Here is a 25,630-nt window from a genome sequence, read left to right on the forward strand (position 1 = left end):
TTCTATTAAAATATGGTAAGATAGGTTCATATGTGTTTAATAAAGTGTTCTTATATTGTTGTTATTTCAAATTTGACTGTGTAATAATGCATTTCTGTATTTACTATTTGTTTCTACTTTAAAGGTAACTAATTGTAAATGCCATCTTTTAATTGTTAAATTTAATAAAAGGAACAGCTAAAGTATTAAATTTTTATAAAAAAACGTACTTAGTTTCGTTATTTTATTTTCAAAGTAATAATTATTTAATTTTTACTTATGTCAACATTTGTTTCAGATTAAATAATTTTACTGAAAGCAATATTGTACAGTTTGTTTATTTTATAAAATTTTTGATTGAACTTTTTCAATGCCATAAAATAATAAATATCTATATATTTGGACTTGGTTTTAAACAATAATGAATATAAAATCAAAAGTAACTTAAAAGTTAGTGTGAAAAGATATTTATAAAAAATTACTAAAATGAGTTCAATTACCCATGTGTAGACAAACTCTAGTTTTACTACATTAGACATTTCTGCAAAATGTCAATCCTGGCCTACTTTAGAGAAGTGAGTTCTTTTTCTTTTATATATATACAATCTAATATGATAATTTCTATAATAATAATAATTAAAAATAAACTTGATAATTATTGTTATCTCTAAAAGAGATACTATTTGGATAAAATAAATTAAAAAATATTAATTAAAGTTTTAAAGTTTTAATATATTAAATTGCAAGTTATGTTCCATCAATAGATTTTAAATCTGTTTAACTCTAAATTTTGGTTTTTTTTATATAACTTCAATTATATTATATGGTTATTTTATATGGTATTTGGGTATGCAACTCAATGACCAAGAGGTCTTTTTGTGTACCCAAGTCCTTGAACCAAAAAATCTTTGATCAATTTTTTTTGTTTTTGTTTAATAAACTATGAAACTATATCTATTTTAGATTATGTTGTTATTCTAAAGTTTTACCCCAAACATCCTGTTTTTATTAAATTTCCTCTTCTCTCCAATTGTTTATTTTTTGTCGCATTTTTATGGCCGTCTTGTAGAAGGGGTAAAAATATAAAACATATTAAGGGCATAGGGGGGGGTAAACACCCTTTTTTGGTTTTTGATCTTATTTTATATAGTTTTTACTAAGCTACAAGATGCTTTTTACAGATTTTAAAAATTCAAAATAATTTTTTAGATATAGCCGGTCAAAGTCGGAGGCTACAATAGGATCCTTATGGGAGGCGCAAACTAAAACGGCAAATAACTAGAAATCACTAAAAATCTATCTCCTCCTACATTTTTTGAGCTAACTACCTCAAATTTTCAGGAAATGTTCCTTGCAACATTTAGAAAATTCTGTCGGAACAGAATTTAAAAAAATTAAAAAATAAAAATTTTATAATAAAAAAACTAAAAAAAAACTGTTTTTTTTGTTTATTTTTTTTATAAAATTTTTTTTTTTCAATTTTTTAAAAATTCCTTCCGACAGAATTTTCTAAATATATCAAGGAACGTTTCCTGAAAGTTTGAGGTAGTTATCTCAAAAAACGTAGGAGAAGATAGATTTTTAGTGAAATAGTCTATTTTTGCTGTTTTAGTTTGCGCCTATCATAAGAAACCTATTGTTGCCTCCGACTTTGACCGGCTATATCTCAAAAATTATTTTGAATTTTTAAAATCTGTAAAAAGCATCTTGTAACTTAGTAAAAACTATATAAAATAAGATCAAAAACCAAAAAAGGGTGTTTACCCCCCCCTATGCCCTTAAATAACTCCAAAATTTAAGTCTAGGGAGGAAATGGTGTGGTGCCCATAGACTTTGTAAATATATCTAATATATGTGGTTTAAAGAAGAGTGCTTATCATCTTTTTTTTAAATTTTTTATATGTTTACATGAAATTTTTTTATATATATTTTTTATACTTCAATTAATTTTTTTTATTACTACACAAATTAAAACAGCTCAAAACAATCAGGGTTCTCACTTTTATGGATTTTCCTGGGTAAATGCAATTTTACAAATTATCCCTGATGATATTGAAATCATAAAAAAAATAATGGAACCCTAGATTTTATTTTGTTTTATATTGCCTATTGCTTGCTCAATTCTAATTTACATATAGCATTGTTTATGACAAAATTTATTTGGTTCACTAATGTTATGGGTATGAGTTAAAAAACTAAACAATTAAAATTGTAAACTTATATTAACTTAGGGGATATAAGTTCAAATTTTTTTTATAGCTTTAAGCAGTACTAAATTTCAGTAAAAAGGTTCATTAAGTATAACATATAGCTTTACAGATTTAAAACATAATCAAATGATGCTTTCAAAGTATTTTAACAATCTTTTAACAGATTTCAGTTTTTTTTTAGCTGCTGACTTTAGACTTAAAAAATTAAACTTACATTATGTTGAGTTTTTTAAAGCAATCAGGAGGTCTATAAACTCAACATTCTAGTATATTGATATACTGAAATGCTACTCCTGCACTAATTTTAATAATTTTTATTGCAAATACTTTTCATTATGTTAACATGGATACTGCGCAACCATTTTCACCTTGAATCCCGGAAAAACATGAGATTAAAAAAATAGGAAGATAGAAGATTGATTTAGTTTGATATTTTTGTAATAAATCATGAAATTCCTAAGAATTTTGAACTAAGTATATTAAAAAACATATAATTTTCAACAATTTTTGAATGTAAAAAATGAATTTTATATTAGAAACATTATATGTATTATATAAAATATTACTTGTGTTATTAAGAAATTTATAAGACTTTTTTTTTGTAAATTTAGTCTTATTCTAACATAAATAAATCTAGCAGTTACTTTTCACTGCTTGTTACAATTTTAAGTAACTTTTGAGTTATAAACTTTCAAAGTTATGAGGTTTCAATAGGTTATTTAAGGAAGGTGCAAACTAAACAAGTCAAAACAGACAGTTTCACTAAAAAACTATCTCCTCCTTCAGTTTTTGGTCAGTTGTTTTAGGTTTTTTTCATAGTAATCTTTAATAAATTTTGAACAATTTGTAGGTAACATGTTTTTTTTAATTAATTCATTTAAATTTGATTTTTTAAATAAACTAAAAAGTTCATTATAAAAAAAAAATTGTAATTTAAAAAAATGATAGTTTCAATAAGCTGCTTCCTACAAGTTTGTAATATCAAAAATAACCTCTCCTGAAATTTAAAGTAACTTACATTAAAAATGAAGAAGAAGATTGTTTTTAATTAATTTTATGTCAACCATTAAACCATTCAGGGTTGCTACTTTACCAGGAAACCTGGAAAAACCTTGAAAAACCTTGAATTCAACAATTTAGGCAAAATAACGTGGAAAACCTGGAATTTGGAACAAAAAACCTGGAAAAACCTGGAATTTTAACAATTTTTAGATGTTCAGTAGTAAAATTTGATTTTGCTCAAAAAATCTGTCATACTAATAAAAATTTTTGTCTTCATTAAACATTTTTTTATAAAAAAAACATATATAAAGTAGCTTTATATTATCTTTTCAATGTTTTTATACTAAATTACACAGATGCTTACCTTAGACTTAACTTTAAACCAAAAATAGACCCAAAAATGTGTACTGTTAAAAACCTGGTTAAATTTTGAAAATCTGGAGAAAATTTGCCAAAAACAAGTGGCAACCCTGACCATTACATATAATAACTTTTTAAGACATTTATTTACATAACAGCCTGGTATGTACCAGTCTTTTACTTGACTTATCTACAGTACACAAATTTTTAAATTACACAGCATAGGAGAGCCACTATGTACAGTAAACAAGTAAGTATAGCAAAAGTCAGGTTCTCTAGACTGTTTTGAAAATACATTTCTTATAAAGTTATTGTTTGTAATAGTAGCTACACTTAGTTAAAAATTAAAACCTGCTTTAAAACATAATGAAATGGTTGCCACACACACAAGATACTCACAATAATTCAGGTTACAGTAACATCTCTTATCTTTACGCACTCGTGATGTTACGCACTCTCGTTTAGTTACGCATTTTAGAATTCTAAAAAATTCAAAAAATATTTTTTTTTTTTTTTTTTAATATTGCACAAATTATGTTTATTGTATATTTTTAAAATATGTTTTTAAATTCTAACTCACCTCTCTATATCTTTAGACTTTGTAAACTTATGTTCCTTGACTAATTGATAAACATTTATACCTCAGTTAATCAGAAATTTTGTTAACAATAAGAGATTTAATTGAAAAAAAGTTGTAGTAACATAAATGATTTTTATTAAAAATGTTTCATATATTTTTTATATTTTTGTTCAAAAGAAGAAATCCATTACAGCACCAAAAGCATATTTTTGTAAAAGTCTATAGAAACAAATCTAAATATAGACAACACACCATTTCTTAATTGTAAACAAGTGGTTAATTATAAATTGAATTTTCTAAATAGAATAGAAAATAAATGTAAAATATCAAGAAGGTCACATATAAATACAGATAAAGATAAAATCTACTTATTGTTAAAATAAGTAAAACTTTTCTACAAGTATTATTAAATTATATAAATTTAATTCTTTTTTTTTATGTATAGTTTTATATTTTGTATACTTATAAATATAGTAAACAATTGTTAAAAGTTAGAAAGTTCCCAGTCTGCTTTTAACTAGTAGCAATATCAAAAAACAGCCATTATAGTAAGTATATTTGGTACCTCTCGTGTCTTTACGATCTCTCATATCTTTACGCATTTTTTCTGTGGACACAATGTGCATAAATAAGCAAGAGGTTACTGTACTATAAAATTTTTGAAAAACTAAGGCTAACTCAGTAACTCCAGCAAAATTGGCTAAATGAACTGTATTATAATACAAAAGTCACTAAAATCAGTTTAAATTTTCATGTTATTGTACAGCATAGTTTTCCAAAGGCTATTTAGGGTAAAAAAATTTTTATGAATCTATACTTTGTAGATTTTGAACCATTGTATGTGTTTATTTTTATAGTTATTTAAAAAAAAAAAAAATTATTTTTTGAAATTTAATAGATCTTAAATTGAGGTATCTATTATATTTATTTTTATTTTTCAAAATATTTAAATTAAAGATAAACAAAGCTTTGGACAGCTATGATGCTCAAGTTTTGTCTGAATTACTCTCACTTTCTCATAGCCATGTGTCAAATCCTAGACTACAAATTCAGCATCCAGAACAATTTTGTCAAAGTAATATACATGTTAAACATTATGGAGAAATTTTTGCAGCTCATCTGAAGTTAGTTGTTAGTTTAGCTTATAAGTTTAAAAGAATATTTAAGGCTTTGGTATAAAAAAACAATTTAAATATATTTTACAATAATTTTTTTTAAATAAATAATAATACCACACAATGGTATTTCAATGGCCTAGCTGTAATTGAGAATTTAACAAATAAAAACAGACTTAAGTGAGTAATTTTTCCGAGGATCACAAATAATTTTTTAAAACTTGTAATAATAAAAAAAATTAAAACAAAAAAACTTCAAAGGTTTTTAAATAATTTCAATCTAATTTTTAATTAATTTAAGTTAAATTTTATCAAAGATGTTGTTGGGCATTGACTCAACATGACCACTCAAGAGTGTTTGCATGCCAACTTGTTTGCATTCAAAATTTTGTTAGAGCTCTCCAGGCAGACAAAGATGATAACTGGTTAGTTAAAGATTGGTATATTTGTAGATTAATTTATTTACAAACAATGTTTTAAAATAGTTAGTTGTTGTAACATTTTTGACTTAGTTAAAATATAGCTATTTTAAATAGAAAACCTACTCTTTGTAGGTAAAATAATTTGATTAAAGTGTTGTTTTGTTTATTTAATTTGTTTGCTGTTTATATGTTTGCATTTAAAAAAGTAAAAAAATATCTATACATATATCACTCATTTTGAAAGTTTGAAAAGTTTATTTAGTATTTTTGAGAAATTTTGTCAGAATAAAGTTACTGAAAAATAACATTGCTGTTGTAAAATTTTTAGTGCAATATAAAAAAATTACAATAAGAGTCAAATGACAAACACGTTTCTGTAAAGATTTTAGTTTTGAGTTTAGTAGTCTTTTACTGATTAATTATTACTACATTTAGGATAAAATTAAAAAAAATAAGACATCTCATACTTTTTAACTCTGTTTTAAATTAAAGTTTCTATATTCTTAAATGTTTTATTTATATTAGTTCTATCTTAGATATAGCTATAAATAAGTTAAGGACTTGATTCAGAACTTAAGTCTTTATGTAAGCTTAGTTTACATTTTACTCTTTACGATGTAAATATTTTTCATAAATTTTCAAATTTTTCACTATATCAATATAAGATTTTAGCAATTTTTTCTGATGAGAGCTAAAGGAAATTATTAAATAATATGTTATTAAAATTGGTTGATTTATGTATAAATTTTGTAACACTTTAAAACAATTACTATTTTACATCAATACTTTAGGGCTTTACCGATCATGTATGTACTTATACTTGATTTGAAATACCTTGCAAATAAAGTTGAAACTTCTTTAAAGAGCGAAAACACAACATATGAAAAAGCTGCAGACTCCATTATGAGTTGTTTCCGGGTGTGTGCTAGTGATGGGTTTGTTTACTTTAAACATTAATTACCAATTTAGTAACTTAACATTAATTTGTATATATTATTTTACAGTCGTGCTGCAAAAGAAGTTTCTAAAAAGTGGGGAATGATGTTCTTAGTCAATCAACTTTTCAAGATTTATTTTAAGTTAGAGATTTTAAATTATACTAGACTTTTGATATTTATATATTTTTTAACCTACACACGGCGGTTGCCTACACTCCCGGTACTCAGGGAAACTCCAGGTGTTTTGAAATTCTAAAAAATCTCAGGGAGACTCAGGGTTTTTTGAATTTATTTAAAATTCAGGATGACTCTAAGCAATTTTGATATTTTATAAAAATATCAGTATAGTTTTAAGATTATATAAAAACTCCAGGGCTGATTTTTTCCTTTAAAAAAAAAAAAAAATAATTCTTTCTATAAATGGCTAAATTTTAATTGTTGTGAGCCTGTTAATAGTTTAACAAAAGAAACGTTGTTAGTTTTAGTTTGTTAGCTACTTTTGTTGTTATATACTAAACATAAAAAAAACTCAACATAATACCCATTTTTATAAACAGAATAGGTAATTTGCATCTATGTAAACCACTTATAAGAGCAATTGATAGTAGTACCAACAAAGACGAGTTTCCATTGGCGCAGCAAGTCACCTATAAGTTAGTTATTACTTCTAGTATAGTATAAAAAGTTTACTAGATGATTAAATTTTGTAGGTACTATGTCGGAAGGAAAGCTATGTTTGACAGTAAATATGTTGAAGGTCAGTCACTATACTTTTTAATTTTAAATAAATACTATTTTTAATTCTTAATACTGTTCATATTTTTTATCAAAGAAAAACTTTTAAATATAAAAAAATGAAGTATTTTGAATTTAAAAAGTTTCAAGTAGTGGCTATCATAAATTTTAAAAGCTGTGCATTGCAGAAAATTCTGTCCGAATTTGACATAGAATATAGTTTTTCTAATTAAAACTAATATTAGTACAGTAAAGTTTTTTTTGTTAGTAATAAGTATACTGTAACTAACTAGAATTATTAAAAATTAACTTCCGAAAAAAAATCAAGTTACATGTTTTTAATACTTACTCAAAAATGTATTTACACTTTAACCTTTAAAATATTTTGAACTTATATAAATTTTTGTACTCAATAAAAAAATTTTAAGTTGCCAAAAAACCTGTATACCAAATAGAAATTTTGAAATAAACTTGGAAGTTTGAACAAAATTCACTTGAAAACCTGAAATTTTTAACAATTTTAACATATTCAGTAGTAAAAATTCGATTTGACACAAAAAAGTATAATGTAGATAAAAATTTTTTGTCATCATCATTTATTTTTAAACCACATTTAAAGTAGCTTTACAGTATCTTTTCAATGTTTTTATACTATTTAACACAGTTTCTTACTTTAAACTTAACTTTAAACTAAAATTAGACCCAAAAATGTGTACTTTTAAAACCTGGCGGAAATTTTGAAAATCTGGAGAAAATTTGCCAAAAACATTTGGCAACCCTGCTTAATAATCTGGTGCTTATAATAATTTGACCTTTGAGTTAACAGATAAAAAAAATTATGTTTAAAATTTTACAAAAACATTTTGTGCCCTCTCTTAAATAATTTTATTGAGCTAAACTTGATTTTCTGAAAAAGTATTGACCTCTTTGCTGCAAGTTTTACTACAATATATCACAAAAACCCCAATAACTTTTTCATGATTTTAGTCAGATCTAATTTGTGTTTAAAGGTAGTTTAAGAAGGTTAAAATTTTGATACTTATAATATTGTTACAATTATTAAGTTACAAGAATGGTCAATACTAAAAATTAAAATTAAGTTTAAACCAGGGGCCGGCAAACTAAGTTTTTGAGTGTTTTTTATGGTAAAGTTTGTGTAACCTTATTTTTTTTGTTTAATTCCTTGGATAACGTTTAAAAACCATTAATTTTTTTTACTGGTTTGGTTTGAAAATATGAAAAAGATATAATGTCATTATAGCAGTGTTTTTTCTTAGTCCAGATAATAATTTCCGTTTTAAAAAACAACTGGTGAACTGGGGGGTAAATCACTTTTTTCACAAATTGGTCTTATTTTGTAGACTTTTAACTAAGCTAAAAATGCTTTTTATAGATTTAAAAAATTCAAAATAGTCTTTGATATATAGCAGGTCAAAGTCAGAGCCAACAATAGGTTCCTTATGGGAGGCGCAAACTAAAATGGCAAAAAAAGACTATTTCACTAAAAATCCATCTTCTCCTATGTTTTTTGAGATAAAGACCTCAGACTTTCAGGAAATGTTCCTTACAATATTTAGAAAATTCTATCAGAAAGAATTTAAAAAAACTTTAAAATATAAGTTTTCTAAAAAATTAACAAAAAAGACTTTTTTTTTCATAAATCATTATTTTTAAAGTTTTTTTTGGACAGAATTTTCTAAATATTACAAGGAATATTTCATAGAAGTTTGAGGTAGTTATCTTAAAAAACGTAGGAGGAGATAGATCTTTAGTGATTTCTAGTTATTTGCCGTTTTAGTTTGCGCCTCCCGTAAGGAACCTATTGTAGTCTCCAACTTTGTTCAGCTATAACTCAAAAATTATTTTGAGTTTTAAAAATCTGTAAAAAACAAGTTGTAGCTTAGTTAAAATTTAATAAAAAACTAAATTGTGAAAAAGGTGATTAACCCCCCCCCCCCTATGCCCTTAATAAGTATTTTAAATTAATTCCTACGCACACCAATGTACAAAAATTCTTATTTTATTTTAGGTTAAATGCAATTTTACCACAGTTTTGTATTATATTTTTATCATCACTAAATATTATATTAAAGTGTGCACATAAAAACTTCAAACTAAATGAGAATATGACATAAGGTAAAATAGTCTTTTTTTAACAAACTTTTATTTTTAAAATATTTTTTTTTGTGCACATAAAATTAATTCCTGTGCACACTAATCTGCATATGCAATGTACACAGCTACTCTTTTTTGACACCATTTTTTTAATAACTTTCTATTATAATAACATTTTCACTTGAGTTATATTTAACTGTTTACAGGCACATTAAAAAAACATTAGTTAAATGACATAAGTTAAATAGCATTTAGTTCGAATTCATTTTAATTTTTTAAAATAATATTTCTTTGCAAGTCAAGTTAATTGCTATGCATATCACACTAATATACACAAATGCTCTTTTTTCGAATTGCTTATTTAATATATTATTTATTTCGTACTTTTTACTTTAAAGGTTGCAATCAAAGTTCTCGACTTAAATAAAAGGAGAATGATCAATGATAAATTTTTAAAATTTTATTACAATACAATGTATCACTCGTTTAAAAAAACGAGATCTCCAGTTGTTTAGAATCTTATTCAAATAGATGTTCTGAAGATCTCATTTTTTAAAACGAGTGAAACATTGTATTGTAATAAAATTTAAAAATTTATCATTGGTATTATTTATTTAATGATTATAAATTAATTTTTAGTATATAAATTGTTAATCAAAATAGTTTGAATTTAAGCAAATAAACAAGTAAACAGACTTAGTCATTCTAGTTTAAAGACTTAAAATATCATGCCAAATCCGGCAATTTTTTAATTCCTTTTTCTAAAATCTCCAGTTATTTTTTTGTCATCAGGCTGGCTTTTTTGGTTTTAAGGATGGCAAATAAAACTTATGTTTTATGTTTTGTTCAATATAGAGTTATAGATTAATTATCTGTAAAATTGTAAGTCTTGAAGCTGCTATAAACTGAAAAAATTATTTATGTTAGTTGTATGTAAGGTTTTATCATACCAATTCGATTATCAGACTACAAGCCTTTGGTAGACTGAGACCGGTTCCGTCCTTGTTAGGACTTATCCTGCATTATTTTGAGCTTCTTTTATTTGTCGTTCAATAAACTACATCAATCAGCCACAACCTAAAAACTTGCAGTCTTCTATTTACAAATCATGATAAAAAGATAAAGCAACCGTTTGCTTCATGTTTTTACATGATAAGCCGTTTGTAGGCTCAATACTGCAAGTTTTTTGGTTGTGGCTGACTGATGAGTCCTGATAAGGACGAAACTGGTCTCAGTTTACCGAAGGCTTGTGGTCTGATGATCGAATTGGTATGATCAAACCTTATGTTAACTTGAGTTTGTCTCACAACATAAGAAATTCTAGGCTTAGGCTCTGTAGACTATCGCCGATGTTTTGTTGATTATATTAATGGTATATATATAAGTTTAAACAATGCACACTGGCTTAAATAAATTGCAATCAGCAAAAAAAACTTTTTCGAAGTCTATTAATAAACTCTGGCTGACTCAAGCTAGTTTTTAGTCACTCTGAATAGTTTTTTTTTTTGTCTGAAAAAAGTTTAAGCCATGTTCCCCTTAAACTTGAATAATAAATTAAACATATTAAAATGTTGTTATGGTAACGACATTAAAAATGACTTTTTACCATATGAACCACTAAAAAAAATGATAGACTAAAAATAGATAGATTCTATGGATTAAACTAATACAATTTTTGTGATTTTTAAAACTTTTTTTGTGTTCTTATGTTTCATTATGTGAATATGGTTTTTGGTTAATTTATTTGTTAAACAGATTTATTTTTTAAATAAAATATTTGGTTGGTAGTGTTGCTACACACTCAGACCATTCAAACTTGTTTTAAATGTTGTAAAAATTAGTCTAGTTCATACTAGATTGATTTTTTTTTAAAGCTCAATTTATTTTATGACTTATACTTTGTAAATGAATTGAATAAATTTTCAACTGATTAGTTAATAATAATTTAAAATGAATTAGGCTTGTTATCTTGATCAAACATTTTTTTCAAATTAACATTGGCTCTTATATGAAAGCTTAATAAATAAACTACAAGCTAGTGTTTATCGAACTAAAATATTTTATTAAACTCTTGAGGTATTGAATTTTTTGTACAAAATTTCCGATACTAATGTATGGACCGCAAATTTTTCATTGTCAATTTTCTTGGAAATTTAGAAATTCACTAAAAATTTATCCTTAATTTTTCGAGCTAAAAACTTCGAAATTTTGGAAACATTCCTTTTATAAATGTTAAGACTTATAATGTTGAGATTTTGAAAATATTAAAAAGTGAAAATTTTCGATAAAACGAATAAAAAAAAAAGATGGTTTTTAATTTTTTTTTAATCTTTTTAATTTTTAAAATCAAAAGTTACGTATTGAATCGATTTAAATATTAATAATGGACTTACTGTAAAAGTTTAAAGAATATTAGTTAATAAATGAAGGAGAAGGTAGATTTGTGTTTTGGTTTGTGCCTTCCATTAGGAACCTATTGAGGTGAACGACTTTGATCTCTTATATCTCAAAAGTTACTTTGATTATGTTAGTGGTTTATAATGTCTGATAGTTTAGATAAAACTCTACAGAATAAGATCAACTTGTAAAAATCAAGATGAACCCCCCACAGTGGGCCCACAGAAACAAAAATAGCAAAAAAATATTGAGGTTTTTATTAAGAATTTGTGGGTAGAAAGCCAAGTATCTAGCGCTTTTAGTGCTTCATACTAAACAAAACAGTTTCATCTTTAACTAAAGTTATGTCACTTGGCGCGAGGCGATCTAACGGTAGGACTTTTTATGCGTACTATTTTGTGGGTAAAATTGCTGCAATCAAATCTGCCCATAATTTGATGTGACATCATTATTTTGTATTTACAAAATTACACAAAAAATTACAAAATACGTCACGCTGAATAATAAATTGAACAAATTTTCTTTTTCTTTTCTAACGCTACATTGAATTATTTTTGTTAACTGCAGTTTTTGTTAAATTTAAAAAATAAACTTTTAGCCGAATTTGTCTATTTTTATTGTTGACCATTTAGTTAAAAGTGAATCATGGTTACATACTCAACTGCTTATTTTATAAAATTAGAATTAAGTTTTTTTATAAACTATAACTATAGTAAGAATTTATATTATAATTGTTTTTAAATAATTTTTCTGTTAAATTTTCAAGTAGTAAATCGAAAAATGATGAAAAAATCGAAAAAAAAAAATTAACAGCTTTTAAAAATACTAACTAGGATTAATATATATATTTTTTGTTATAAAAAATAATGTATGTTTTAGGGTTGTATACCTGTGTGTACTTCTTTTCTGTTTGACAAATTTAAAGGAATGAATTATTTGTATTTATATTTAAAAGAATAAGTTTGAGAAGTATAATAAATAGATCATATTTTTTCTGTTTATTTTTTTTTAATGTAGTTGGCTTGTTCTATATACTAAATATAACTTATGAATTTTATTTTGTTTATTATAATAAAGCATAAATATTATATTTTAAAGTATATATAACGAAAATTTCTTTTAAGTGTAGTGTAAGTGAAAAAATTAACATGATGTAAAATAATACACTAAAAAATACTAAATAGTTTTTATTTAATTGTTTATCAAATAATTTATAGGAGGTATATAGTTTTGGGGAACGGGTCTAAATTGCACGAGAACAAAACTGCACGAGGTTACTAAATTGCACAAGTGCACAAAATTGCATGAAGCCAAATTTGCACGAGGGAACAAAATTGCACGAAGACGATTTTGCACTAAGGGTCAATTTTGCACGTCAAAATACAGAAATAAAACAATAAAATAAAATTAAAAAATAAGAAAAAAGTTACTGTTAAGGGTTAGGGGTAACAGTGATGGTAAAAAAAACAAACAAAAAAAAAAATAAAATTCAAAAAAAAAAAAATTCAAACCTTTGCAAAAATGTCTGCGTGCAAAATTGTCTGTTGGGCAAAAGTGTTTTCGTGCAAAAGTATATTCGTGCAATTTTATCCCCTTGTGCAAAAGTATCTTTGTGCAATTTCGTACGCTTGTGGAGTTTTGTCCCTCGTGCAATTTTGTACGCTCCTGCAATTTTGACAGCTACCCATAGTTTTGTAAACAACTAAAGATAACATTTAGTTTAATATATAGTTAATAGTATAACAAAATGTAATAATTATTATTGAATAATTTTCAGTTTTACTTAAGCTTTCAAATAAGGGCAAGTATAAATTTTGGTAAACAATAAATTTTAGAACCGTTATGACTGGTTTTTAGTATTAATTAAATAAATATATTAAACAGCTTACAACAATTTAAAAGTTTACTAAGTTTTTGTTTTTAAACCAATGCGAGTAAACTTTTTGAATTTAGTTTTAAACTAAATTGTTTAATTATTCCTTACTTCAGTTAACCTATTAATTGGTCAAGTATGTTTTAACAAGAAATTCATAATACAGATTATTAATATATATTATGGTTTTCATACATTTGATTGTATTCCTTTTAAAAAATTCACAAATAAAGTGTATTTCTTATAAACCGAGACGCTTTTTCTTGTATGTTTTCAAAAATAAAGCTCCATAAACTAACAGTAGTCTTTACATTTAATGTAGAAGAAAAAGAAAATTTGTTAAATTGTTCGATTCACTATTCAGCGTGAAGTAATTTTTGTAAAACATTTTTTTTACAAAAATTAACATTGTCTCTTATTTAAAAGCTTAAGAGTATATACTATAAGATCCCTTTTTTTGAACAAATAATTTACAAAAAAATTTTAACAAGCCATAAAAAGTAACGAGTAGGTTTTCTAATTATGTAAAAAATAAGACTAAATTTGAAAAAAGTTGTTATCTTTTTTTGCCCTTATGGACTGCAATAGCCTTAATGTTCTCCTTTTCTCTCTGCATAACAATTCAGTCTTTTTAGAATTTTTTAGTTTAATAAAAACTTTTGACTAAAATCCAAATTGAAGAAATTAAAAAAATTTAAATTGTTGTAGTTTTTTTATAAAAAACGAACAATGTGTAAAAGTAATACTAGTTATTGAAACATGATACAATGAGCTACACAACTCTATATAGATGGTGTAATATTTTCATCAATTAATACTATTTTAATCTTTTTTACTACATTGCTGATTGTTTGCCTTTGTCTAATTTTTCTATTTGAGTTATTATCTTTTTTTTTGTGATGACAATATTTAAATTTACTAAACAAAAAAGGGTTAAACACCTTTAATCAGCCTTTTTTTGGACAAAGTTATGCTATTTTGCTTCTTACAACACTGGAGTCAATCAATTTTTACACTTCTATCACTACTTTTCAAATCTCTTCAACCTTTTCATTATCTGGTACAGATATACTCTATCTCAACATTAGATCTTCTTAAAACGTTGTTCATTTGGTTAATCTACTATAATAGTTCCTTTTGATTTTTTAAACAATTATAAGAACATTCATTAGAATTTCTTGTTTTTTTTTCATCGCCAATTTCAATTAACAGAGCATGCATAGTTTTATTACCAGCTTTTATCTCTTCCAACTCTTTGTTTCTTTGTTATATCATCTTTTTCACAATTTAGTTTATTATAAAATTTTAACTAAGCTACAACTTGCTTTTTACAGAATTTTTAAACTCAAAATAATTTTTAAGATATAGCCAGTCAAAGTCGGAGACTACAATAGGTCCCCTATAGGAGGCGCAAACTAAAACGGCAAATAATTAGAAACCACTAAAAATCTATCTCCTCCTACGTTTTTTAAGATAAATACCTCAAATTTCTAGCAAATGTTTCCTGCAATATTTAGAAAATTCTATCTGAACAAAATTAAGATTATACAAAAAAAACTTTTTTTTGTTAATTTTTCTATAAAATTATATATTTTTAAGTTTATTAAAGTTCTTTCCGACAAAATTTTCTAAATATTGCAAAGAACATTTTCTGAAAGTTTGAGATATTTATCTCTAAAAAGGTAGGAGAAGATAGATTTTTAGTGAAATAGTTTTTTTTGTGGTTTGTGGTTTATAAAAATGTCCTCTATAAGGAACCTATAGTTGACTCCAACTTTGACCTGCTATATCTCAAAAGTAATTTTGAATTTTTAAAATTTATAAAAAGCATCTTCTAGCTTGGTTAAAACTCTATAAAACAAAATCAAATTGTGAAAAAAGTGATTTACCCCCTAAAGGCATAGGGGGTACGGTTTGTTTTGACCTTATTTTGTAGAGTTTTATTTAAGCTAAGAGACTTTTTTAACCGCTTTAAAAATTCATAGTACCTTATGAGATATAAGCAATAAAAGTCAGTGTGCTTAATAATTTCCTTATGGAAAGCGTAAACCAAAAAAACGAAAAAAGACTATTTCACTAAAAATATATCTTATCATTCAGTTTTTAACCCATTTTTCTCAAAATTTCACAGAAAGTCCATTACTAATATTTAAGTCGATTAAATGGAGCAAGTTTACTAATTTTAAAAAGTAAAACATTTATTAAAAAAACAACCTACTTTTTATATTTTTATCTTAAGTTTTTATTTTAAAAATATTAAACATTCAACGTCTTCCAAACTATAAAAGGAACGTTTCCTAAAAATTTGAGTTTTCTAGCTCAAAAAATGAAGGAGCAATTAAATTTTAAGTGAATTTTTGAATTTCCTTGAAAATTGACAATGAAAAAATTGCAGTTCATACGATTTATAAGAATTTTTTTATAAAAAAATCTATATCTCAAAAACTATGTAAAATTTCATATTCTATAAAAACTGGCTTGTAGTTTTTACTTTTAGCTTTAACGTAGAAACCAATGTTAAATTTAGTAAAAAAAATGCTAGATTTTCGCTATGCCCTTAAAATTCTATAAAAATATCAATATCTTATACTTCTTTATTCCGAATCAAGACTTATTATCAAAATTAAAACTAAATAGTTTTACAAATAACATTAAAAGAAATATGAGTTTAGATTTTTTAGGACAGGGGTTGGCAGTCTGTTGTAAGTCACAAGCCAACTTTCCCATAAAAAGTTTCTGAGGTCTGCACTATATTGTCGCTATCACCAAGGTTCTACTTAGACACTATTATTGGCCTGGTTTATTACGCAACGTGCGCTCTAACTTGTATATTAGATGCCCCAAGATAACGCTTAAATTATAGTTGACTTAAATAAACTAATATGACTTACTTACTATTTACTAAAGGTTTAATAAATCAGTTACTTATATTAATTTTAACGTAGTTCGAATCTGTGATAATGATTATATTTACAATGAGATTGCGAAACAAAAAGATGATAAAATACTGCACAACAGTACACTAATAAATCAAATTATCAATTCTTTTAAAAGACGACAATACTTAAATCAAAGAAACTAAAAACTAAACGTTTAAATCAAACTCAAAAAGTGTTCTAAAATCGAAATCAACTCGACAAACAAGATTGAAACTAGCAACAACTAGCGAAAAGATAATAAACTAGCGAAAAGCCGCCCTGACTTCAGTTCGCTGCAACGCAGTACAAACTAAAAGTCAAAATTACGCGCGATTGTTGAATTTATACTCGCTTGAGAGAAAAGAAGAAAGTAAAAAAGAGACAATTACCACTAGAGTGGCACAATATAACAAAAAATCTTTCGAGGGCCGCTGTTATTTAGAATTATAATAATTAATAAAAAACTATTTTGAACCAAAATGTGATACGTGCAATAGTGTAGTACTAGTAATTATTAAATAGATTTAAGAAGATAGCTGTTATCAGGGTTGCCACTTTACCTGGAAAAACCTTGAAAAACCTGGAATTCTACAATTTAGGCAAAAATAACCTGGAAAAACCTCGAATTTTTAATAATTTTAACATTTTCAGTACTAAAATTTCAATTTGACACAAATAATACATCATATAAACAAGATTTTTTTGTCATCATCAAAAAATTTTTTTATTAAAAAACACATTAAAGTAACTTTACAGCATCTTTTAAATGTTTTTGTACTATTTAACACAGTTTCTTTTATAGAAATTAACTTGAAACTAAAAATAGACCCAAAAATGTTTACTTTTAAAAACCTGGAAGAAATTTGGAAAACCTGGAAAATTTTTTGAAAAAACGAGTGGCAACCCTGTGTTAGTTTTTATTGATTTTTTTTAAATAAAATAAAGTTTTATTTTGCTGAAATGTGCTGCAGGTTTTCGCTTTGCAGTCCGCAGCTTACTGAATCCTGATCTAATATATAATTTAATATTTCCTAATTGTTTAAACAATATATTCATGCTTCAAATTCCATTCTTTTAGAAACACTAGCAGCAAAAAGTTATTTGATAATCGGATCAATATTTTTTAGTGTTTTATCCAATTTATTCAATAGTTTTTGTGATTATATTTGTATTATAATACTTATAAACAACTTAAATTTGTGATTTAAAATCCGAACTAACTAAGTAGCTTCCAGTACCAAATTTACTTTGGTTCAATATTTTAGAAAGTAAATAAAAGTTGATAATTACAAACAGCTGATCAACATCTATCATTTGCGTATGAAAATTGTCACAAAGAAAAACGAAAAAATTTACGATCAATCCTAATATTTTTAGTACCGGTTAAAATGTTACTTGGTAAACTACCTCCTTTAGACATTTTAGAAAATCACAATCTGAATCAGTTTGTAGATGTTTCAGTAGCGTTAAAGTTAGTTAAGTTTTCAATTATTATCTTTGTTATGAAAAGCTGAAACTTGATTGTTATTAATTTTACTTGTAAATAAATTGTTTTCGGTACTAACTTTATATAAAAATTTGAGACAACAATTCATTTTGCAGTTTATTTTATTTTTTGTGAACTTTAAATTTTTCAATCTACCCTTTTCAAAAATTATTGTAGATAACTAAATAGATTTTTGTAAAATTAATAAAATTGTAAGATTATGCGTCATAATAGGTAAATAAAATTATATGTACTATGCGATGCTATTATAAAGTTGTTTAACAAAATTTAAAGTATAAAGCTTAAGTACTAGAAATTGAAAGCATTAATAGCAATTTTAATAGTTCTCCCAATTCTCACTTTTTATCGGCTTATTTGTCCCATAGATCAGTGCTTCTGAACCTTTTTCTAGTGGCGGAACCCTTTTCCAAAATTCAATTTTTCCGCGGAACCCCTAATTTTAATTCTACATAAAATGTTTAATTGAATAAATGTTCTTTTTTAAATTTCGAAAGGCTTCGCGGAACCCTAGGGTTCCGCGGAACCCCATTTCAGAAGCACTGCCATAGATCATCCAGTTTCTTAAGGCGTTGGTCACGTGTTGGTCCCTTTTTATGTGGAAGTACTTATAAGTACAAATGCCACTGTGGTAGTGAGTATATTGGGAGAACTTCGCAACGATTCCACATAAGAAGGGACCAACACGTGACCAACGTCTTACGAAACTGGATGATCTATGGGACAAATAAGCCAATCGGCAATAGATGAACATTTGTTAAATAACTTAGAATGCGCAAAAAACTATAACGATAATATGTTTTCAATTGTTTGTAAAGGACGTAACATGTACCATTTAAGTGTTTTAGAATCTATATTTATAAAAACTAATAAGCCAAGTTTATGCAAACAAAATTTTGTTTATAATTCTAATTTGTTTAAATTATTGTAAATTCGCTACTAAGTTTTGTTTTTGTTGTTTAATTTTATTTTAAAAAAAGCTTAAATAAGTCTGTTTCCTCTTATAAACATTGCTATTAATGCTTTCAATTTCTAGTACTTAAGCTTTATACTTGTTAAACAACTTTATAATAGCATCGCATAGTACATATAATTTTATTTACCTATTATGACGCATAATCTTACAATTTTATTAATTTTACAAAAATCTATTTAGTTATCTACAAGAACTTTTGAAAAGGGTAGATTGAAAAATTTTAAGTTCACAAAAAATAAACTGCAAAACGAATTGTTGTCTCAAATTTTTATGTAATTTTACTTGTATTTATGCTTTAGTTAATTCATAATAAATAAAAGTTTTGTAATGGATAATATATTTGTACAGTTCCTTTTGAAAATCCTAGACACTTAATCATATATAGTTTTTGTCATAACTTTTTTTTATCCATATTTCTCACAGTTTTCAAAAAACTCAAAATCATTGTCAATAAAGTTAAAAAAATAAAACAGTTTTTAACTTAAGTGTCTGTTTTTAATATTTACCATATTATTTACATATGATTTTTTCTTTTTTACTTTCTCTAGTGATAGTTAAGCTTAAATGATGTTAATAAAACAATTTTATGACTTAGTATAATATTTTTATTGTCTTTGAGGGCATAAGGGGGGTTCCACCTTTATTTTTACAAGTTGATCTTATTCTGAGTTTTATATGAGCTATCAGACATTCTAACGGCTTGAAAAAATACAAAGTAACTTTTAAGCTACAAGAAAGTAAAGTCGTTGACCTCAATAGGTTCCTAATGCAAGGCGCAAACCAAAAACGCGAAAAAAGACTATTTCAATAAAAATCTATCTTCTCTTTCATTTTTTAAGCAATCCTTTTCAAACTTACACGGAAAGTCCATAATAAATTTAGAACAGATTGAATAAAAATATTATAATAAAAAACCACCATTTTTTTTAATCTAAAATTTTATTATTCAATATTTCTAAAATCGCAAAACTCATTATAACACACACAACATTCATTATAACATTTAAATTATAAAAGGAACATTTCCTAAAAGTTTGAGGTCTTTACCTCAAAAAATAAAGGAGAAAATAGATATTTAGTGCTTTTAATTTTCCGAGAAAACTGTTCCCAAAAAATTTGCGGCCCATACGTTTGTATCGGAAACTTTTTACAAAAATTACAATATCTCAAAAGTAAAATAAAATTTTTTCAATTTATAAAAACATGCTTGTAGTTTGTACTCAAAGCTTTCATATAAAAGTCAATTTTATATTTATTAAAAAAAAAAATGTTGGACCCTCCTATGCCCTTAATTATATCTTACAGTTTCTTAAGTTAGTTTAGAAAATTAATTTAAGTAATTTTCTTTTGTTTATGTTGTAATCTATATTTTTTTTAAAGTTAGAAACAATTATTTACTTTATTTTTAGTTTTAAATAGCTCAAATTAATTTTATACATTCAAAAATATAACAAAAAAGGAATGAATTAAAGTTATAATAAATGTTTTACTTTAAAGTTTTTTAGCTTATAATTATTAAGATATTTTTCAAAGAAAATGGTAATTAGGCATCAAAATTGTAACCAACTACCCAAAATATATTAAGTGAAACAAAAATTATTTTTTTAACATTCATTAATACTTTTAAGTTTTACTGAAAACATCTTGTTTAGTTTTTAAGTGATAAATTTGTGAAATTTAGTTTATAAATTTAAGTCTATGTTTAAATTTGTTTAGAGAAAAGCAAAGTATTTTTTTAAGAAAAAAATTCAAAAATGTTTTAACTAATTTGTATATTTTTTAGCACTATTGTGATAACTTCAACATTAGTAAACTTTAAAAACTAAACGTGAATTATTTTAAAACTCAACTTGATATTTTCTGTCTTTTTTTTTAAGAACACAAAAAAATAGTTAAAATAAAAACAAGATTACTTAAACTTAACTAAACTTACTTTACATTTTGGGATTTCTAGAGAAAATCAAAGATATATTTGTAAATGTTAATTTAGATAGGGGTGTATGACAGTCAATATTAGAAAATAAAAAATCTCTACAAAATATTTTTCTATCAAAATTTAATAATTTTATTTTTAAACAAAGGGAAGGAAATTTGAAAGCTTTAAATGAGGCTCTTGCAAAACACGAGAAGTTCTTCATTCATACTGGAACGTATTTAATTATTGAAAAACTTAAGTCTATTACTATTAGAACTTTGTTTAGGAAAGTTCACTTGATCCTTGGGTCTCATCAAATTCCTTTAAAGAAACTTCTTTCTGTACTTGAAAAACAAGGTGTTAGTAAATCAAGATGTTTGTAAATTATACTTTTTTAACTTTTACTTGTACTATATTTTATTGTGTAAACCTAAAAATTTTTTGAATTCATAAACTTACTAACTTTGCTCTAACTACTTGGGTTTTTAGTTTTAAATAGTTTATATCCTTAAAATGTCTTACTAAAAATAAAAGTTTATAAGTTTTTATAAAAGTTTATAAATAACTTAAGAGTTGAAACTTTTTATTGCATAAACCTGCATAAAGCAAATATAAGCTGGTTAGTTTTCGAAAATAATTTTATTTTGCAAAACTAAGGAGAATTGATTTTTGACAATAGAGTCGAGTATAAACTTATTTACTTGTTTAAATAAAAGTCATTACTGTTTTAAAAATCAGCACAGTTGGCTGAAAAGGGTGATCAAGCGGCAGTTGACTACAGAAAAATAATTTACTACAGAAAAATAATTTTGGAAAACAAAAAATAAAGCCAGTTGTTATAAATAGTTAGACAGAACTTAGTTTCTTGTTTCCACAACTGTTTTTTTTTGCTTGAAGTACTCAGGAGTTATTTAAATTCAAATGCAACGAGTTTTTGCTATTTTAAGGTGAAAAATTACTAGAAATTCATCAATTTTTTTAAAAATTCACTTGCAAAAATCACACTAAAATGCCTGAAAAACGTTCAATAACAAATATTTTTACCTGTTTCTTAAAAATGATTTTGTTTTTATTGTATAATAAGTTAAGTTGTTTTAAAAAAGCTTTAGAACTGTTTTTATTTTATTTAATTACTTCTTTTTCAAAAAAACATTAACATTCTTCAAAATATTACTTACAAAAATAGTTTTTTGCCTGAGAATCAATTTTTTTCTAGCTTTTTTTATTATAAGTTCTTTTGACCGAGAAAAGGAGGAAGTTTCTCTCAAGCAAAAAGAGTTATACGACCCTAAATTAACTCTAGAATTGCCCATAACACGCCCCTACAAATTCGAAAAAAAAAAAAGCAATTTTAGAACAAAAAATGTTCAAGTACAAAATTTATTTTTAATGAGAAACATGTTGTATTAGATTAAAAAATATACGTATACAAGTATTTCAGGTGTTTTAGTTTAATTGTTGCAAACTTTAATTTTTACGTAAAACTAAGAAATATTTCGGCTAAGTATATAATTTAAAATTAAGAAAAGTTGACCGAATTCAAAGTTACATAACTTCTTAAATTCTTGAAGCAGATCAACTAAGTATAACTCTTAGTTTAGTTTTCTAGTCGCCAAAAAAGTCAGGCTATAACTTGCCAGTCTATTACTTGGTTGTGTTTCTCAGTTTTATTGTAGAGTCAAATTATGGTGTTTTTTACTGTAAATTAAAAAAATAGTAAGTTTCCGCCCTTTGGCTAGCAATAAATTATTAATGGGAACGTGTCAAAGTTTCAAGAGGGCACAATTGCATTAGGGAACATAATTCCACGGAGACGATTTTGCACCAAGGGTCATTTTTGCACGAGAGTAAAACAAAAAAAAAAAAAAATTTAATTAAAAAAAGTTACTGATCGAGGGTAAGGGATAACAGTAATAGTGAAAATAAAAAAAGATAATTTATAAAAAAAGCTACCGACCGTGGGTAAGGGGTTACAGTGATAGTAGAAAAAAATAATAATAAATTTACCGACGGAGGGTAAGGGTTAGCAGTGATAAAAAATTAATAAAAAATTTAACCCGTGTAAAATTGTCTCCGTGCATAATTGTCTGCTCGTGCTAAAGTGACCTTTCGTGCAATTTAGACATCTACCCTATTTGCAAAGAGGTAAGCAGTGAGAAAAAAGTATACCTAGTTCAGTGCAAGTTAAAAAAAAAAGTTTATATTATTTATTTTTACATTCAATATCTTATTATTACAGTTATATTTCGCTGAAGTAATTCCGAACACCGCAGCTACCGAATAGAAAGTTTGTAGCTAAGAATTACTAATCTAAATAAGAAAGAAACCTGACAAAAATTTTTTAGTTTGTTTCAAAAATGTGTACTGAATAAGAAGTGCGTACTTAAATGCGTACTTGTCAAAATATGTGTACTCAAAATACGTACTTAACAGCGTATCTAAAATGAAGGTAATATTCAGCCTAAATCGGTAAAAATATAAGTACGGCTAAATTTACAAAATTTTGCGTGGCAACCTTCTTACTAATATTTTAAGTCAAGAGTAAAAGTAGAACTTTAACATTTTATTTTCTAGATTGATGATATAGATATAGAAGAAACAGAGTGCATAGCTGCGGGTCTTATATTTTCAGGTAGAATACGAGGTTATATTTCTCATCAGCACAAAACCATGGTAGTCAGTAAAGTAAATGCTTTTCCATCTGTGTCAAGCATTCCTCTTGCTACTTAAAATTTAATCTGCTTAATAATGTTAATTGTATGTATAAATTAGTAAAGTTTGAACGTTGGTTGATTTTATATAGATTATAAAGTGTATTTAATTTTTAGTTAAATACTGATTACGTACTTATGCAAATTTATTGGCTGCAAAGAAAATAAAGTTAAAAAATTTGACTTTATAATCAATTAAAATAGATAAAATTTTTTGTTTTAGATCAACTATTTCTAACGATTTTTTATGAATTTATATAATTAGGAATTGTGTTGATGAATGTAGTTAAATTTTACTTTAAGTAAATAAGGTGTATATGTGTTTTGTAATATAGATTAAAAGCTAGTAATCGGGTCTTTATTTGAAATTTGTCAGCTTGTTTGAACTATATATCCTCCTAATAACAAAAAACTTTAAAAATTGCTTTAAATAGTCGACTTTTAAAATTAATTAAAACCATATTCAAATTTTTGTATTGTGAAAGCAAAACATACTTAAACGAAATACTAAAAGTTCTATAAAATTTTTGGAAACTAGTATTATTTTTTGACTTATAATTTAAATTTACTACTTAGATTATTATTTTCTGCATATAGTCGAAACAATTAAAATATATATACACACATAAAGTTTACCTTTTAAAAGTACACTTAATAAAAAGTCATCTTAAAGAAGTACTTAAGTAAACAGGGTTGCCACTTTACCTGGAAACCTGGAATTTGACAATTTAGGCAAAAATAACCTGGAAAAATCTGGAATTTGAGAAATTTTGAAATAAACCTGGAATTTTGATCAAAAAACCTGGAATTTCTAACAATTTTTACATTTTCAGTAGTAAAATTTTGATTTGACACAGAAAATCTATCATATAAGTAAGATTTTTTTGTCATCTTCAAAAAATTTTTTTATTAAAAAACACATTTATAGTAACTTTACAATATCTTTTCAATGTTTATACTATTTAACACAGTTTCTTAATAGAAATTAACTTAAAATTAAAAATAGACCCAAAAATGTGTACTTTTAAAAACCTGGAAGAAATTTGAAAAACCTGGAAAAAAATTTGAAAAAACGAGTGGCAACCCTGAGTAAAGTATTTTTATTTATTATTAATTTACTGAAAAACAGCTGCATTACCTAACTAAAGAATGAGATTAATCAAGATTTTAAAATTCATCACCAAAAAATTTAAATTTTTACGTTTGTTATTCTAAGTACATTAAATTGTCATTATTATTAGGGCTTTCAATTCTTAATAAAAGAAAATAATATTAATGAAAATCTAAAAATTATATAATTTAAAGAAGAGTTACAATGTTTATGTTTAAAAATTATTTTGTATGAATTACACGTAGCAGATTTATGGTAAACTAAGTTTTTGAGACAATTAAATAATTTTTTATTGAATTTAATCTAAAATGTATACTTCCAAATTCACATAAATGTTGAATTATATTTCAAAATATACCATATACAAAAGTATTCGACTTGGTAGTTTTATCTAATGTAATAATAGTAATGGAAAATTAAAATATAAGCTTAACAATTTGAATGATTTAAAGTGAACAACAAACTGAAAAAGTTAAACAAAATTAAAAAATAAAAAAGAACTATTTCCAAATGCGACATGTGTTATCTTTGCTACCAGTCAAAATTATATCTCCTTCATAGTTGTAAATACAACTAAAAATTTCATCTGTGTGACCTTCTAGTACTTGTAAGCATTCACCTGTGTATTGACAAAATTAAATAACGTATAAAAACACGAATTTAAAAATTCTAATTTATCGATCGATGTAAAATTGTTACTTAGTTACGCGAACCTAGATATTAACTGACTTAACGCGTTAGTATAACAATATCGGTGACGGTTACTTAA

The 25,630-nt window shown here is 25.2% G+C and overlaps 2 protein-coding genes across 2 annotated transcripts in view; one reads left to right on the plus strand and one right to left on the minus strand.

Annotated features, from left to right (window-relative positions):
• Window positions 1-443: 443 nt before the first annotated feature.
• On the plus strand, window positions 444-24,337 carry LOC145834214 (PCI domain-containing protein 2-like). The gene is made up of 10 exons (XM_082941591.1): window positions 444-554; window positions 5,089-5,255; window positions 5,564-5,671; window positions 6,460-6,603; window positions 6,673-6,747; window positions 7,164-7,259; window positions 7,317-7,363; window positions 17,941-18,115; window positions 21,206-21,398; window positions 23,614-24,337. The coding sequence occupies exons 1-10, from the start codon at window positions 528-530 to the stop codon at window positions 23,767-23,769; spliced, it is 1,188 nt and encodes a 395-aa protein (XP_082797717.1). The 5' UTR covers window positions 444-527; the 3' UTR covers window positions 23,770-24,337.
• Window positions 24,328-25,630, minus strand: part of LOC145834213 (uncharacterized) — a 42,115-nt gene continuing 40,812 nt past the window's right edge. The window contains exon 9 of the mRNA XM_082941590.1: window positions 24,328-25,480. Coding sequence (XP_082797716.1) covers window positions 25,362-25,480 — 119 coding nt within the window. The 3' untranslated portion in view covers window positions 24,328-25,361. The remainder of the gene's footprint in view (window positions 25,481-25,630) is intronic.

This window comes from Thalia democratica, chromosome 4 (genome assembly GCF_965202585.1).
Source record: "Thalia democratica chromosome 4, ktThaDemo2.hap1.1, whole genome shotgun sequence".
NCBI classification, from domain to species: domain Eukaryota; kingdom Metazoa; phylum Chordata; class Thaliacea; order Salpida; family Salpidae; genus Thalia; species Thalia democratica.